The following is a 16,752-nucleotide window of genomic DNA, read 5'->3' as shown; positions in this document are numbered from 1 at the left end:
AAAAAAAAAAAAAAAGAATTACTTTTCCATGCCTCCTCCTTGCGTGCAATCTCTGAACCATGAAGGAAAGGGTTCTTTTAAAAGTAAAGATTAAGCAGATAAGAATGTCCCTTGTCACCCCTGAGCTGATACCCTGTGTGTCTCCGCACTGTCTTTTCTTTCCCTCAATGCTTAGGGACGGATTAACTGAACTAGGGCAGGGAGGGATTTAAAGCTAAAATAAAGGCTTGGGTCCTTTCATCACCTCCCTTCCTTGGGGTGGCTTTTCTTAGATTTGTAGCAGGTGTCCGGTCATCAGTCCCTAGGTGAAGACTCTTCTTTCCGAGAGTGCTGTGGCATTATCTGATTGCCAGGGGGACCAAAGGAAATTAAATTGCCACCCCTCTCTTGTTCTCATTGGACAGACATCGATGACTGTTCTCCAAATAACTGTTCCCATGGAGGCACCTGCCAGGATCTAGTGAATGGATTCAAGTGTGTGTGCCCACCCCAGTGGACTGGCAAGACTTGTCAGTTAGGTAAGTCTCTCGTGACTGTAATTTCTTAGCCAAGGTTGGCTGTGCTCCTCAGAGCTGTGAGGAGGGATGAGCATGTGGCCAACAATATGTGTGTGTGTATTCCATCATACATAGTAATTTACTGTCAGGGTCTAAGGAGCCTGGGAGAAATACCTTGCATGTAAATGGCTTAGGGTTTTTAGGTCCTGTGGGAAAGCCCTGGGATTCCTTGAACCCTGTCAATTGTCCGAGGAGTGTTCAGCTGGGTGCCAAACAGGGATGACCTCGGGAGGAACGAGCCGTCTGCATTCTTTTTGCCACATTTAAATCCCAGCAACTGGATTGTGCTGGGCTTTGCACAGACGTGCCTTGGCGACTTACTGTTTGTTAGCCAGCAGCCCAAAAGAAAGTTATCAATTAGCAGCCCTTGTTGGCGCAAAGGGCTGGGGAGGGGGCTCCGATGCTCCAAATAGGAGACACCTCCTATTTCTTATTTAGCTAGCTTGTTAAAATGTCTCATATTTCAGAGCAGCTCTATGGTGTTTTCGTTTCAAGGGGACAGCAGTAGGGTGGGGGCAGCCCCCCATTTGTCACTGTTCATCTTTGCTGCTTTTCAGATGCAAATGAGTGCGAGGCCAAACCTTGTGTAAATGCCAGATCCTGTAAGAATCTGATTGCCAGCTACTACTGTGATTGCCTTCCTGGCTGGATGGGTCAGAATTGTGACATAAGTGAGTGACTTTGTTTTGATTTTCATGAAACTTGGATGACAGTATTTTTTCGATTCATCGTTGAAGGAAACTCTTGTTTCCCTTCCTTTGTGATGTTAAGGATGGAACCCACAGCTTTGATATAAGCTGTTTAAGCACTCTCCGGCTGAATAGAAGGAAAACCTTACCTTACTAGCCGGAAGGGAATGTTTTTGGAGAGGGAGGGGCCAGGCTAGCTCGGCAAGAAAAATATACAATTTATCAGGCTTGTTAGCCGCTAAAATTGGGCAGATTCTGATAAGGTGATTAAAATAATAAGGTGAAGTTTCACTCCCTTGTCTGGGAGGGTCCCCACCCAATAGCCTTATCTCACCGGAAACACAGGGAAATCTGATTGAAACATTTATCAGCCCTGTACTTTTCAGGTGAACCCGAATTCATTGTCATGTGGCTCTTTAATGTGACGGCTTGTTTATTTTTTTCAGATATCAATGACTGCCTTGGCCAGTGTCAGAATGACGCCTCCTGTCGGGTACGTAAATCATTGCTTACGTGGAAACCTTGACACATGACAACAAATCTTTTAAGATTTATGTGCCTGTGGGATTTAAAATGCCGGTGAGAAGCTGAGTCCCCTCACCAACCCTAGCTTTCCAAGAGCCTCTCTAGTCCAGGCTCAAGGTTAGCACAAGGCCATTTCAGAGAATTGCCTGACCCACAGCAGTCACGTGAAATCCCTGGGTTCGTGGATACATAGAAAAATATGCACGTGTCTCTCCCCCTTCTCCTCTTCCAGGACTTGGTTAATGGTTATCGATGTATCTGTCCACCTGGCTATGCAGGCGATCACTGTGAAAGAGACATCGATGAGTGTGCTAGCAACCCCTGCTTGAATGGGGGTCACTGTCAGAATGAAATCAACAGATTCCAGTGTCTGTGTCCCACTGGTTTCTCTGGAAACCTCTGTCAGGTGAGCGGAGGCAAAAACTTCATATCACCAAGTGTTAACATGGAACCCTTTTCTCCATCACCCTGTCCCCATTCTTCCCTCCCCTCCCCCACTCTAGTTGTTTTAGACTTCTGACATCAACTAGCACCCTACTGACTTGGAGGGTTTCTGCTAGGCAAATGCTGTTAGAAGGCAGGGTCGAATGATTTCTTACTGATAACTGTGACCCGTTTGCTTGGCTGAGTGTCCTCCCATAGCCCTGTTTTCTGGGCTTTAATGCTTTCCTGGGATGGAGTGACCCTAAGGGTCACATGGGTGTGTTCTGTGTCGGGGGTCTCCTTGTGGAAGTGGTTGGAATAATCAAGTGTTGACTGCTCAGAGAAGTGATGGTGACACCTTTGTTTTCTTTTGATCCTTTGTTCCTTCACGCTCTTGCCATCTGGCAGCTGGACATCGATTACTGCGAGCCCAACCCTTGCCAGAACGGTGCCCAATGCTACAACCGTGCCAGTGATTATTTCTGCAAGTGCCCAGAGGACTATGAGGGCAAGAACTGCTCACACCTGAAAGACCACTGCCGTACCACCTCCTGCGAAGGTATCTGTCTCCCTCACCAGGGGCCCATCTCTCCACAGACCCATCTCTCCACAGACCCGGCTCCTGCCATCTCTCCTTAGAGCTCTTACAAGTGGTAAATGGGTGAGGAAGGCAGACTTTCAGATAGAAAATACTTAATCTGATCACTTAGGGAAACAAAACCATATGGAGGTAATCTGTCAGGCTGCCAGTTGGGAGAGCCCCAGTACCAGTTGCCCAAGGGAGGGAATGTGAAATCCATTTATCATCCCAGTTCAGAGGTGGCCCGAGAGTTTGTGACAAAAGAGAAGAGTTCCTCTGAGGAGCGCTGTCAGCAGGGGTCTGTAGCAGTGGTGGGGGAAGTTTGGGGTTTGCTTCAGTTATTGTAGCTATAGCTGGGTGTTGGTGCTTGAGATGCCTTTTTGGTGTAATTCATTTAAAAATAAGTACATGTGGCCCATGGCTACTCTATTGGGAAGCATAACTTGAAAGCTTGTATAGCTAGGTTTGTCCTTTAGCCCTGGTGAAGATGGAGGAGGACTGGGCGGTCGTGGTACACGCCTTTAGTCCCAGCACTCAGGAGGCAGAGGCAGGCAGATCTCTGAGTTGGAAGCAAGCCTCTGGTCTACAAAGTGAAGTCCGGAACAGCCAGGGCTACACAGAGAAACCCTGTCGAGGGGGCTGGGGGAAGCTGGGGTGGGATAGGGGGACGTGTCGAGGTGACCTTTCTTCTTTGACAAGTATTTAACAAATCAGATATTAAGGTGTGGTTAAAAAAAAAAGACTTTAAAAAATTTTCTGTCCTTGAGAGTCTTACATTTTACCTGTCATAGAAACACTTTGGGTTTTAGTTCCCAAGTACCTCTTGATGCGTTAACTCACTAGCCCAAGGAATGGTCCTATCCAATCAGGCAGGCATGGGCTAAGTCCTCTGCTTAGAAATGCTGTCTGTGGGTATGTGGCTGGAGTCTGATCCCAAGCCTGTGTTCAGTGATTGACAGCTGCACTGTGGCCATGGCCTCCAACGATACGCCTGAAGGGGTGCGGTATATCTCTTCTAACGTCTGTGGTCCCCATGGGAAGTGCAAGAGCCAGTCGGGAGGCAAATTCACCTGTGACTGTAACAAAGGCTTCACCGGCACCTACTGCCATGAAAGTAAGACTCCGCTTGGAATGGGGAGCCCAGTGGGTACCCAGCTTGGGGAACATTTGTATTTGAATTGCTTTAGTAAGAAAATAAGGTAGAGGACAACCAGTAGTGGCTTCTTTAGGCCCCACATGGAGGCATTAGTCAATTGGTAAGACTGCCAGCGGTCTCTTGAGCTTCCCAAGATGATTTTGGAATGTTGTGGAATCTTAACTTTATTTGAGGGGTCCCCCTTTTCTATAGAAGCTTCTTCTCCAGGCCTACCAAATAAGCCGATGTGTGAGGGTCTTAAAATGGGGAGGTACCGTCTAGAAGCCTCGGCATAGAAAGGGTAGTGATGTTTCCGGGTGCCTTTGCTAAGGAGGCAGCTGGGAAAGTCACCAGGCAGTGCTTTGGTGGCTGCGTGACTGGCCCTTCGGCTCCTCAGTTTGCCCTGTGCTTGCTTTCACAGATATCAACGACTGCGAGAGCAACCCCTGTAAAAACGGTGGCACCTGCATCGATGGTGTTAATTCCTACAAGTGTATCTGTAGTGACGGCTGGGAGGGAGTGCACTGTGAAAACAGTGAGTGTGCTGCTGCTTTAGGGGACAGATGGCTCCAGGGCGAGTGTTTGGGGGTAGAGCACGGATAGCACCTTTCCTTGGGGGAAGCCTTTTTTTTTCCCCCAGAGATTTCTATTATGGTGGTTATAATGACCTCCTGTATCTCCATAGCATTTATTAAGGCTGCTGGGTAGTAGTGGGGGAGGAGCCACCACTGGGGAATGGTAGAATTAGATTGGTAGTTAGGATAAGTGCCTGGAAGGAACCTGTCTGACTTATTGACATTTCTGTCCATCTTGATTTTAATTGCCATGGCATTCCGGAGGATTGTGTCCTCTTTATAACTCTTTCCTCCTAGCTGAGAACTTCTCTTAAAAGGGTGATGAAGTTGAAGTCCTAGGACATCTCACTTGTTCGTGGAAGATAGCCTAGAAAGCCAGGGTTGGTCCTTATCATAGGAGAGCTTTACCCTTTATCATGGACAGAGTGCTTCAGCCTTGTGTCTCCTTGGTTCTAGACATAAATGACTGTAGCCAGAACCCCTGTCACTACGGGGGTACATGTCGAGACCTGGTCAACGACTTCTACTGTGACTGCAAAAATGGGTGGAAAGGAAAGACTTGCCATTCCCGTAAGTGTTGGCTGCCAGGGTCTCCTGTCTGTCTTCTGAGGGAGTGGAACTCTCCAGCAGAGAGACTCATGCTAAGGTCTTCTTTCTTCAGGTGACAGCCAGTGTGACGAAGCCACGTGTAATAACGGTGGTACCTGCTATGATGAAGTGGATACGTTTAAGTGCATGTGTCCTGGTGGCTGGGAAGGAACGACCTGTAATATAGGTGACCTTCTGCCCCTGGGGTGGGCTTTGCTGTGGGCAAGGCCATCATCTGAGGTGATCTGCCACCTAGGAAATGATCAAGGAAATGATCCTTTCCTTGGGTCGGGTTCTGACCCTTCAGATCACCTTGGAGCCTCTGGAAGGGGGGATGGTCTTAACCTGCTTTTGTTTTATAGCTAGAAACAGTAGCTGTCTGCCGAACCCCTGTCATAACGGAGGCACCTGCGTGGTCAACGGAGACTCTTTCACCTGCGTCTGCAAAGAAGGCTGGGAGGGGCCTATTTGTACTCAAAGTGAGTGGCCTCCCCTGAATTCTTCCTGGGTTGCTGCAGCCTACCCAAAATACCCATGGGGACTTGGAAACGAAACCAGAAGCACGGCTGCTGTTTGATGTCTGCTTTTGTATCACCTGGGTCCTTACTAATGACTTGATGGGATACAGCCCTGACCTGGGCATGAGAAAGTTCCCTGGGAGATAAGTGGAGACAGATGGTGTCTCTTTTCCCAGCCCCGGTCTGACCAGCAGCCTGCCTCCTTCCATTCTCAGCCCTCCCTGTTCCCTGTTCCCTTCAAGGGCCTCTTCCTGTGTACATGTGTCCCACGGCAAATGAAACTGAGCATAGTCCGGGCCTGCTTCCAATTTAGACTAGGTTTTTCAGCGTAGTTGACTGGTATTAAGTGTGACTTTTATCATCTGGATGTTATGGAAATAAGTAAATGGTGCTTTGATGGAGACCCCCCCAACGCTGTTGTCTTTTCTTTGCAGATACCAACGACTGCAGTCCTCATCCCTGGTAAGTGTAGCAACCTTTTTAAGCTGGTTCTTGGCTTTAAGATGCATGGGAATCTCCCGGGATGATGTTGAAAATGTAGGTTCTCATTCAGGAGGTCTGCAGTGGGGCTGTGTGTTTCTAACAAGCTCCCAGGTGACCCTGCCCTGCTGCTCTGTGGACCACACTTTAATTATCCAGGTTGTGTCTTCATTTAGCGCCATGATTCTCAAGCTCGGGCTGTACAAGAGAATCACCTGGGGAACTTTTAAAAGTCCCAGTGCCTGGGCTGCGACTGAGACCTAGGAAATGAGATTCTCAGGGGGCACAGGACCCAGGCATCAGTATTTTTAAGCTCCTCGGTCAGCAGCAGATATGGCTTGGGGTGAACGCCTGTGTTTGTGGTAGGCATGGCTTCTTCATGTGTTGGGGTTGTTGTGGACCTGGATGTTGGTAACTAAGGTCACCTTTGGTTTTTTAGTTATAACAGTGGGACTTGTGTGGATGGAGACAATTGGTATCGTTGCGAGTGTGCCCCGGGTTTTGCCGGGCCGGACTGCAGGATAAGTAAGTATCACTATATCTGATCTCCCTTGTCCGTCCTCCAGCATCCAAATCTTTCCTTTTTAAAAACAATGAAGACTCTAATTCCCGATAGCCCTGACAACTCAAGTTAACTCCTATCTCTAGCTTGGCTTTTAAGTACCCCTGGCTGGTGTCCTCCTGAGTCGTTCTCTGGTGGCACAGTCTTTTTTGTTCTCTGGGAGAGTGCCAGCCATAGAATTTGACGATTAAGCTATGAGAGAGCCCTGAGGATAAAAAAAAAAAGTGTATGCATCCCTTGTGATTAGCATGAAATGATGGCCAAGCTATTGTCCATGCAGACGGCTGTATCTCTGGCTTCCATAGACTGTTCTGTAGTGGGTTTGTCCAGGCCCCAGACAAACGATTAGGATCAAGAAGAAGTGAGAAGTTCTTTTTGTTTGGTTGGTTTTGTTTTGTTTTGTTTTGTTTTGCTTTTTGGGTTTTGTTTTGTTTTTTGCCTAATTTTAAAAACATCTCTTTCCCATTCAAAACAGTGCAGAATACTCTGTTTCAGTTGCTTTTTTCTGTTTCAGTTGCATTTTAAAGAATTTTTCAAATTCTTTAAAATATTAGTGGTGTCTGAAGTCCCATAGTCTGAGATGGGCTGGACTTCATAGTGGCTGCACTGTATAGATAGGTTATATCTGTTTCACTTTTTAAATCAGGGTTTGGCAAAGGAGGGCCACATCTGTCCCACCTGGTTTTGTAAATGAAGTTTATTGGCACTTGGCTGTGCTTACTTGGTCCTGTCTATTTCCTGCACCTGCTTATAGGGTGCCACCAGACACCAGTGGTTATGCCCGGCTTTATGGCCTGTGAAGTTAAAATGTTCGCTCTGACCCATTTTCAGGGAACGGTTGCCAACCTTCGTGTAAAGTGTGCTGTCAGAGGAGAGAGAAGCTAAGGAAAACTTGCTCCCTCCGCAAAAGTTCTCAGCTTTAGGAATTGGAACAGTCATGGTCTTAGGGAGTCAGGACCTGGTAGAAGCTTTATGGGCGATTAGTGATTTGTTTGTTGTGTACGTGGGAATTCACCAAGTTTGTATCAGGATGCTTTTTGGCAATATCTGTGAAAAAACTTCTCACTAAAGCCTGAACTTAACCTCGTTTCTCTTAGACATCAATGAGTGCCAGTCTTCCCCTTGTGCCTTTGGGGCCACCTGTGTGGATGAGATCAATGGCTACCAGTGTATCTGCCCTCCGGGACATAGTGGGGCCAGGTGCCATGAAGGTAGGCGTGCCAGGGTCCGGCTGCCTTCCCTGTGCCTTGAGTTGGATGGGCATCACAGTTACCACAGCTCACAGTGGGGGTGAACCATGCTCAAGGAGGAAGGGAACAAAGCAAGGGTGGTAGCTGTGGGGTTTCTGTTGCCACAAAGTTGCCGTGTAACAAAGTTTCTTAAAGTCCAGTAGCTTGCAGTATCCATTTTTGGGGCTTGTAGCACGACAGCTGGGCAGACTACCCAGTTCTGGTTGTGACTGGTCCTCAGGTATCTCCAAGGCATGTTCTTCTTCTCAATGGTAGATGGCAGGCACACAGGAGGCCAGCTCAACTGTGAAAGCTCTGTTAAAGGGTCTCTCGGGTCACATCTGCAGAGACTGCTTTAGTCAAGTGACCCAAGTGAGCAGTCAGAGGGGATGGCGGGTGCATGTGCTTGACATTGTGGGAGGGAGCTGTCATCACGTGGCAGAGGAAGAGACACGGGTGTAACCAATTTCTTAACAGGGAGGGGGTAAACACTTACAAGAACCATGATGTGATCCAGCCTGTGGGAAAAAAACTCTTACTTAAGCGTCTCCACCTCTCAGTTTCAGGGCGATCTTGCATCACCATGGGGAGAGTATTACTTGATGGAGCCAAGTGGGATGATGACTGTAACACCTGCCAGTGCCTGAATGGACGGGTGGCCTGCTCCAAGGTAGGGCAACAAACGTTGCTGAAGCTCCCAAGCGGTAATCGTGGGTGGACATGCCTGCTAAGCCACCGGTTCCTGTTCTCTTCTCTCCAGGTCTGGTGTGGCCCGAGACCTTGCCGGCTCCACAAAGGGCACAGTGAGTGCCCCAGTGGGCAGAGCTGCATTCCGGTCCTGGATGACCAGTGTTTCGTGCGCCCCTGCACTGGTGTTGGCGAGTGTCGGTCCTCCAGCCTGCAGCCAGTGAAGACCAAGTGCACATCTGACTCCTATTACCAGGATAATTGTGCAAACATCACTTTCACCTTTAACAAAGAGATGATGTCTCCAGTGCGTAACTTCTTTAATGGGGATGAGAGTACAGCTGCTTGTTTCGAAGGAGTAGGACAGTTTCAGAGTAGTATGAGGGGGTCATCTCCTCCCCTTAGCCAAAATCTGTCTCTTAGAATAGACTGAGGGATTGGGTGGTAGTGGCGCACACCTTTAATCCCAGAACTTGGGAGGCAGAGGCAGGCGGATTTCTGAGTCCAGGCCAGCCTGGTCTACAGAGTGAGTTCCAGGACAGCTAGGGTTACACAGAGAAACTTTGTCTCAAAAAACAAAAAACAACAACAAAAAAAAAACAGACTGAAGTTTCTATCTAGCCAGTTGATGAGACTTGGAGCCTTTTATTTCTTCCATTATTTGACTTATGTGTTAATCTTTAAAAAAAAATCTCATTGTAGGGTCTTACCACCGAGCACATTTGCAGCGAATTGAGGAATTTGAATATTCTAAAGAATGTTTCTGCTGAATATTCAATCTACATAGCCTGTGAGCCTTCCCTGACTGCAAACAATGAAATACACGTGGCCATTGTGAGTATAAGACTATTTCACTCCTAATTTTTTGATTACGGGGGATTTTAAGTTGGAAAGTATCAGACAGCAATTGCAATGAAAACATTAGCTGTTCTTGTTAAGCTTGAGTGATAACTACCATCGGTTTGCTTTATTTCAGTCTGCAGAAGACATCCGGGATGATGGAAACCCTGTCAAGGAAATTACTGATAAAATAATAGATCTCGTTAGTAAACGGGAGGGAAATAGCTCACTTATTGCTGCTGTTGCAGAAGTCAGAGTTCAGAGGCGTCCTCTGAAAAACAGAACAGGTGGGTGTCCATTTGGAATATACCCTTGCCTGGTAACTGTGAAAATGATTTTACTGCACCATCCAGGAAAGTCATCACCCAGGAAATGATCTGCTAGCCGTCTTTTACACCTTAGAAGCCCCTCACTCCTGGCCTAGAGTCACAAAATCAATATTGGTATTGGCTGAGGAAGGCAGAGAGGTACACCTGACCCACGCTGTATGCATTTTCTTCTTGGAAAGCTCCCATCAAAAGAGGTGTGATTTAGATCCAGTGCAGAGCCCCGGGGCACGGCAGTGCCTGCCCTGAGCTGTTGATGCTCTACAAGAGCCAGTTTGGGGATTCTAGCACAGCTGGTCCTGAACGCTGGGCCAGCACTCACTAGGTAAATGGCTTGATGGTACTTCAGGGTATTCAAACTGACCCTTTGGTGATCCGGAGCCTCACTGTTTCGGTTGAGCAGAAACCAGGGTTTCTGTTTTTGGGAATTGGAGTTGTCTGTGCTTGCACTGGGTTTCTGATGCTTCTGAAGTCAGCCCTAATCCTGAGCCACCAAAGTAGCCAGGCCCTGTGGAACCGCAAACAACCCCTGTCATGTGGAATTGGGAGAAACGGTAGGGGTGCTGTCCTAAAGGCCAGCTTCTGGCAATGGTTAGCCTGTCTGTGAAGTTGTGAAGAGGGGCTTGTCCCCACGGTGCCCCTCTTAGGGGCTGAATACAGGAAGACCACTGTTGGCATTCTTCTGTTCCCATGGCGATAGCTCTTCTTGTTGAGTTAACTGGTCCTTGGCCCTGTCTTACAGATTTCCTGGTTCCTCTACTGAGCTCTGTCTTAACAGTAGCTTGGGTCTGTTGCTTGGTGACAGCCTTCTATTGGTGTGTACGGAAGCGGCGGAAGCCCAGCAGCCACACTCACTCCGCCCCCGAGGACAACACCACCAACAATGTGCGCGAGCAGCTGAACCAAATCAAAAACCCCATCGAGAAACACGGAGCCAACACGGTCCCCATTAAGGATTATGAGAACAAAAACTCCAAAATGTCAAAAATTAGGACACACAACTCGGAAGTGGAGGAGGATGACATGGATAAACACCAGCAGAAAGTCCGCTTTGCCAAACAGCCAGTGTACACGCTGGTAGACAGAGAGGAAAAGGCCCCCAGCGGCACGCCGACAAAACACCCGAACTGGACAAACAAACAGGACAACAGAGACTTGGAAAGTGCCCAGAGCTTGAACCGGATGGAATACATCGTATAGCAGACAGTGGGCTGCCGCTGTAGGTAGAGTTTGAGGGCACCCCGGGGCTTGTAGTTTCTTTAAACTGTTGTCGTATTCCAGTCTGAGGCTGTTGTTGACTTAGAATCCTGTGTTAATTTAAGTTTCGACAAGCTGGCTTCCACTGGCACTGGTAGTTTCTGTGGTTGGCTGGGAAATCGAGTGCAGCGCTCACAGCTATGCAAAAACTAGTGAATGTGCCCGGGTGCCCATTCCCCTGCCGCCGACACATCGGGCTCCCAGGAGCTGCCCAGCCCTAGGCCTGGAGCTTCCACATCTGCCAGCGGTCCTAATGGTGATGGCGGCCTTAGGATCATAGTTTTATTTATATTTATTGACTCTTGAGTTGTTTTTGTATATTGGTTTTATGATGACGTTCGAGTAGTTCTGTATTTGAAAGTGCCTTTGCAGCTCAGAACCACAGCAACTATCACAAATGACTTTATTATTTATTTTTTTTATTGTATTTTTGTTGTTGGGGGAGGGGGGATTCGATGTCAGCAGTTGCTGGTAAAATGAAGAATTTAAAGAGGAAAAGTGTGTCAAAGTAGAATTTTTGTATAGTTTTGTAAATAATTCTTTTTTATTAATCACTGTGTATATTTGATTTATTAACTTAATAATCAAGAGCCTTAAAACATCATTCCTTTTTATTTATATGTATGTGTTTAGAATTGAAGGTTTTTGATAGTGTTGTAAGCATATGGCTTTTTTTTTTTCTTTTTGTTAACTTTTCTCATTACTTGTTGCCTGCAAGCCAAAATTAAGGTGTTTGGAAATAGTTTCTCTTGAAAGGATGGGATAGGCTTTTTCCCCTGGGAATACTGATGGATTTTTTTTTGTTTGTTTGTTTGTTTTTTTGTACGACGTCAGGTGTTCAGACCCTTCCTTTAGAGCATCACTTTAAGACATATTTTAAGGACTTGACTGAGGCAGATTGACAATTAGTCTAGAACAGGTTTCTTTTCTTCTTCCTTCCTTCTTTTTTTTCCCCCTGCTTTAGACTTGAAAAGAGACAGGCAGGCCGTGTGCTACAGAACAGTTCAAGGGAACAAACTGAGCTGTGTCTTATGTAGCCAGAATGTGACTGGTTGAATCTCATTAAAAATATCAATTTAATTGTGTGAAGTTGAAAGCGTACCAATCTTACTTTGTAAATTCTGATTTCTTTTCACCATTCGTATGTAATGCTGAACCACTTGTAGATTTGATTTAATTGTTGTTGTCTACTGCATTTAGGGAGTATTCTAATAAGCTAGTTGAATACTTGAACCATAAAATGTCCAGTTAGATCACTGTTTAGAATTTGCCATAGAGTACACTGCCTGCCTTAAGTGAGGAAATCAAAGTGCTATTACCAAGTACAAGATCAAAAAAGGCTTATAAAACAGAGTAATCCTGGTTCTCCATCGAGACCTGATGGAAGATACTTTGTATTGTCCTATTAGTGTTATAATGAACATAAAATACATCTTTGATGTGTTGTTCCTGGCAATAAATTTTGAAAAGTAATATTTATTAAATTTTTTGTATGAAAACATGGAACAAGTGTGGAGTCTTCTGAGGTTATGGAACCCTTGCTGGCTTTTCCATCCTGTCGTTTGGCTCGGTGAAGCAAACAGCAACACAGAGTTCTCTGAGTTCTCAACAAACCCTGAGGCTGCTGTGTAGGCTGGAGCTGTGGGGGAGCCCCCATTCCCTTGTCATTTGACAAGTGTGAATACTGCTTGAATAAATACCACTGGATTAATGGCTTGCAGTGTGGAGGTGAATTGCTTGGGAGCACTCACAGGGAATGCGCACTACACTAACAGTGGTTCAAACAGCTCAGATTTGGTGTTGAGCCAAAGGAGGGAGTCTGGCGCTTTCTCTCTCTCCCTCTCCCTCTCTTTCTCTCTCTCTCTCCCTCTCCCTCTCTCTCTTTCTCTCTCTCTTTCTTGTCTCCTAGCCGTTTTGGAATAGATTAATAGTGATTCCTTGCTGTCATATGCCACACCCTGTGGCTTTATGTATATGCTTATCCCCTGAGGGTCTCTGCCACAACGTGAGTAGTCTGATGTTAGGGCCCACCTAGTCGACACCTTGGCCCAGGGAGTGAGTGTTAGGCTGCCTGGTATCTGACTTTCCAAGGGGTTACAAGATCGAACTGCCCTCCATATCTGTAACTGGCAAAAGCCATAGCTCCCTGTGACTCCAGGGGTCTTGTCAGTTCCCACATTGGGAGGTGCAGGAAGCTGACCTCTTAATTCCTCTTCAGCAAGGGATGGATGAGTTGTGGTGAAAGCCATGTGGACACATTCCAGTAACTCTGGAGAGTCACCAGGAGTTCCCTGGTTCTGGTTAGGAAGCCAAAGGTTACCTTTCTCACAAAGCTCTTTAGCAACCTGGCATCCAGGCCTGTCCACTACCTCCTAGTTTGGTATAAAAAACTTGGTCAGTCAGTGTTGAAGAGAGATGCGCTCCTCCTGTACCCATCCCCCACAGGGAAGTTTTCTCCTTTTATACCAGTCTAGGGGTTATTCTCAGGTAGGTAGCTCATTTCAGGATAGATGTAGGGTTTTAAATGTCCCAAATACCTGTGCATAAACAGAGACTATCAAGGGATTCAATGTCTCTTAACATCCCGAAGTTATATCCAACAGTGTTTTATTTGGGTGCCTCACAGAGGTACTTCAGAAGGACCCAGCTAGTGATGGGTTTAGATTCCCATGACATCTTGTCTTGGTGTAGCAATACGTTTTCATTAATCTCTGTCGGCAGACAGCTGGTTTCTGCAAGGTGGGGTTGAAGAGGGAGAAGCAGCAGGGACCCTATAAGCCAGGAGACATTCCCCTTGCACAGCACCAGATTCAAATAGCATTCTGAAGTAATACCTTGCTCTGGTGGTTTGTAGACTTGGATTCTGCAGGATGCTAGAATTCCTTGAGTAGCTGCCAGGTAGTTTTGTGCCAAGAAAAAAAAAAAAGTTAATGAGCTTCTGCAGTTCTTCATTCCAGGAGGGAAGTGATCTTGAGATTCATGGGTGTTGTCTTGACGAGCCTTTGGTCCCCGACACTGAGACGTGGGAGGGCATAGGTCAGACTCCTGTGGGCACGGCTCAAAGCCAGGATCTTAATTGTGGAGAGAGAAGGAAGCAAAGGAAACCCGGTTGTGCTGGGGTCAGGGGGTAGGAGAGAGGACTGTGCTTTTAGGACTACTCTGGGAGATGTTCTCAGCCCTTCTTAAAGAAGCTCTGGCAGAGAAAAGTTCCAGTCCAGAATTTCACTAGCTAAAATCCAAACCTTAGGGTATGCTATGAAATTCCGCAAGAGGATTATCCCGAAGCTGGTGGTGATTGCTCTTCTTGTCCTGAGGTTTTAGACAACTTGGTGGGGGGCGGGGTGGGGGAGGCTGTAGGATACTTAACCTAACTAAATGCAAGTGAGATAGTCATAAGAAACTCCTCCTGCTCTCTTCAGTGCAGAGCCCCAAGCCCAGTCCAAGACGCCAGTAGGATAAGAACTCACCAAAACTGGATTTTAGAATCTATATTTGTCAACAAACTTTCTCCTCTGCTCCTTCCCCTTTTTGCTCACACACAGTAAATTTTGAGAACAAAAATATGAGCTCTTCATTAATTACAATGTTTTTCCTCCTTGTTAAATGGAATTAGATAGCCTGGAAGCGGGCTTGTTGCTAAATTACCACCTGACATCATTTTTAAGTAAAATGATTACACTGCCCCTTAAGCAAGCCGTGGTCTATGTGATTCATCTTTATTAGCTGATCTGAGGGGTCAATGAGTCAAAGTTAACTTATTTAGCAACATTTCTTTGGTAGAAAGGAGTCAAAGAAAGCAGAGAGTGGGGGTCTCCACCTTCCTAAATAGTTTCTGCCTGCTTGTTTGCTAGTGAAAAAGAAGCTGAATACCAGTTGCTTTTAAAGAAAAAGGAAAACAAACAAACAAACAAACTGTCCTGGAGGTCCATAGGGGATTGAATTTAGACTGAACAAAGCCCCACCCCTTCCGTTTGTACTGTGGGCCGCTTTCTTGGCTCTCCTGGGAATGAGAAACAGGAGTTCAGAGGTTCCCGGCTGGGAGACATAAGTATGTGGGTTATGGGAAGCCTTCTCCTGCTAATGTGTATTTATACTTTGTAAGCTCTGATTCATCCAAGCATTGGAACATAGATCTGCTTTCCTGAGGTTCAGTTTTTAAATAGATAGTTTGCAAAAACAACAATTATTTTTCTTAACATTTTTTCCCCCACCCCACAAGCAGCTAAACATCCTGGCTCAGACTATGTCAGCCTCTAACAATGCCAACAAATGGCTTGGCTACCTAAGGTAGAAGGCGGCCCCTGAGGCAGGTCTTTTGAGGTTCTTGCCCCAGAAGTCTTAAAAAACAAAGTTTAGAAGTCATTAGGACAGTTGTGTTGCATCACTAGGACTGCATGCGGTGTTTCCGGGCGTGCTAAAAGGGAATTTTCCTTGCTGAGCAGCTGCTTTCTGGTGGTCCTGAGAATGGCAATCGAGGTTGTGGGTGGGTGCTTGCAGGGTCTGGGCTGTGGGGTTGCCTAGCAGCCAGGGGACCTAACACCTGCATGGCATCCTCTGAGACCATGTCAACAGGGTGTGGCTCCCTTGCCTTGGACCTATGTTCTACCTGCACTACTTGCTCTTGCATGCCAGGTACAACCTCTCTGGCAGAGAGTGTGTTCCTTTCAAGTCCAACGCAGCTTTTACAAGTCTCAAATTATGTATCATTATGCACAGGTCCAGTATTAACCTGTGATATGCAAGTCAGGGAAATTATCTTAGGGTAAAGGCTCTTAAATCCAGTAAGAGACTTGAATGGAAGTCTGCCCCGTAGTCTCAACAACCCGCTCCTCTGAAAATATCCACATCCAGGGCACCAAGGGTTGAATTATTTATCCATGGAGCAAAACCAGATCCCAGCAACAGCAAAGGTACAGCTTTGTGTTAAAGCTATGTTGTCCTGGCAGGGTGGACATCCTGGAGATCCTGGAGATTCCAGAGACTCGGATTTGCGCTGCCCTTCTGATGACGACTCAGGCAGCCATACTGTTTGTCCCCTGTGGGATTAGCAAAAGGAGGGTGAAAAGCTTTTTTTGCTTCATCCTCCCAGAGATGCATATGCAGTTGAAAAGCCTTCATCACAGACTTGCCAAATGCTAGTATAAGCCGTGATCTGACCCATCAGCAGATTCAAGAAGGGCAAACTGAGGCCTCAAGAGACAGCGACAGCCTGAGCTACTTGGTTTGGGGCTTCATCTGGGAACTTAGGTTTCTGTCAGGATCTAGCCTTGGGTGATATCTCTATGAAGCACTGTGATCAATGCTAAACAGGAAATAAACATGAAGGCTCATGGGGGCTCCAGGAAGAAGATACTGACATACTTTAGGTAGAGTGACCTGGATTGTGGCATCTCCAAATTGGGGAGCAATGGGTGTTTTCTGCATCAGAGATGAAGTCCCAGGCCTTTGGGCTTTCCCTTTGTTCCTGGGAAGTTTCAGACTTCCTTTCTATGTTCTGCTTCATAGAATTAGAAAATGAATTGCAGGAAAGGGGGTTCTGAGAGGAAACAGGTCTCCATAGGTTTCACTCTTCCTTGCTTGTGTGTACACACAAGTCTGTACATGTACATACACACACACACATGAATATACACAAAACTCCATAAGCATTTTCAAAACTTACTGCTAAACAAATCTCAATGGGGTGTCTTCTGGTAGTTGCAATTACACAACTAAGCCCCATCCCATATGCCTACCTCATTGGGAAGGCTCCTTCTATATTATAGCAGACAATCATGTGAG

The 16,752-nt window shown here is 46.5% G+C and overlaps 1 protein-coding gene across 1 annotated transcript in view; it reads left to right on the top strand.

Moving 5' to 3' along the window:
- Window positions 1-12,685, top strand: part of Jag1 (jagged canonical Notch ligand 1) — a 35,966-nt gene extending 23,281 nt beyond the window's left edge. Inside the window, exons 9-26 of the mRNA XM_031372046.1 lie at window positions 405-518; window positions 1,115-1,228; window positions 1,693-1,739; window positions 2,004-2,177; window positions 2,603-2,753; window positions 3,724-3,888; window positions 4,331-4,444; window positions 4,941-5,054; window positions 5,146-5,259; window positions 5,435-5,551; window positions 6,025-6,052; window positions 6,510-6,595; window positions 7,730-7,843; window positions 8,422-8,531; window positions 8,622-8,855; window positions 9,251-9,382; window positions 9,525-9,675; window positions 10,457-12,685. Coding sequence (XP_031227906.1) covers window positions 405-518; window positions 1,115-1,228; window positions 1,693-1,739; window positions 2,004-2,177; window positions 2,603-2,753; window positions 3,724-3,888; window positions 4,331-4,444; window positions 4,941-5,054; window positions 5,146-5,259; window positions 5,435-5,551; window positions 6,025-6,052; window positions 6,510-6,595; window positions 7,730-7,843; window positions 8,422-8,531; window positions 8,622-8,855; window positions 9,251-9,382; window positions 9,525-9,675; window positions 10,457-10,914 — 2,537 coding nt within the window. The 3' untranslated portion in view covers window positions 10,915-12,685. The remainder of the gene's footprint in view (window positions 1-404; window positions 519-1,114; window positions 1,229-1,692; window positions 1,740-2,003; window positions 2,178-2,602; window positions 2,754-3,723; window positions 3,889-4,330; window positions 4,445-4,940; window positions 5,055-5,145; window positions 5,260-5,434; window positions 5,552-6,024; window positions 6,053-6,509; window positions 6,596-7,729; window positions 7,844-8,421; window positions 8,532-8,621; window positions 8,856-9,250; window positions 9,383-9,524; window positions 9,676-10,456) is intronic.
- The last annotated feature ends 4,067 nt before the right edge of the window (window positions 12,686-16,752 follow it).

This window comes from Mastomys coucha, unplaced genomic scaffold (genome assembly GCF_008632895.1).
Source record: "Mastomys coucha isolate ucsf_1 unplaced genomic scaffold, UCSF_Mcou_1 pScaffold15, whole genome shotgun sequence".
Taxonomy (NCBI): Eukaryota; Metazoa; Chordata; class Mammalia; order Rodentia; family Muridae; genus Mastomys; species Mastomys coucha.
Note: the sequence above shows the minus strand (reverse complement) of the source record. Positions and strands in the feature narration are given on the sequence as shown.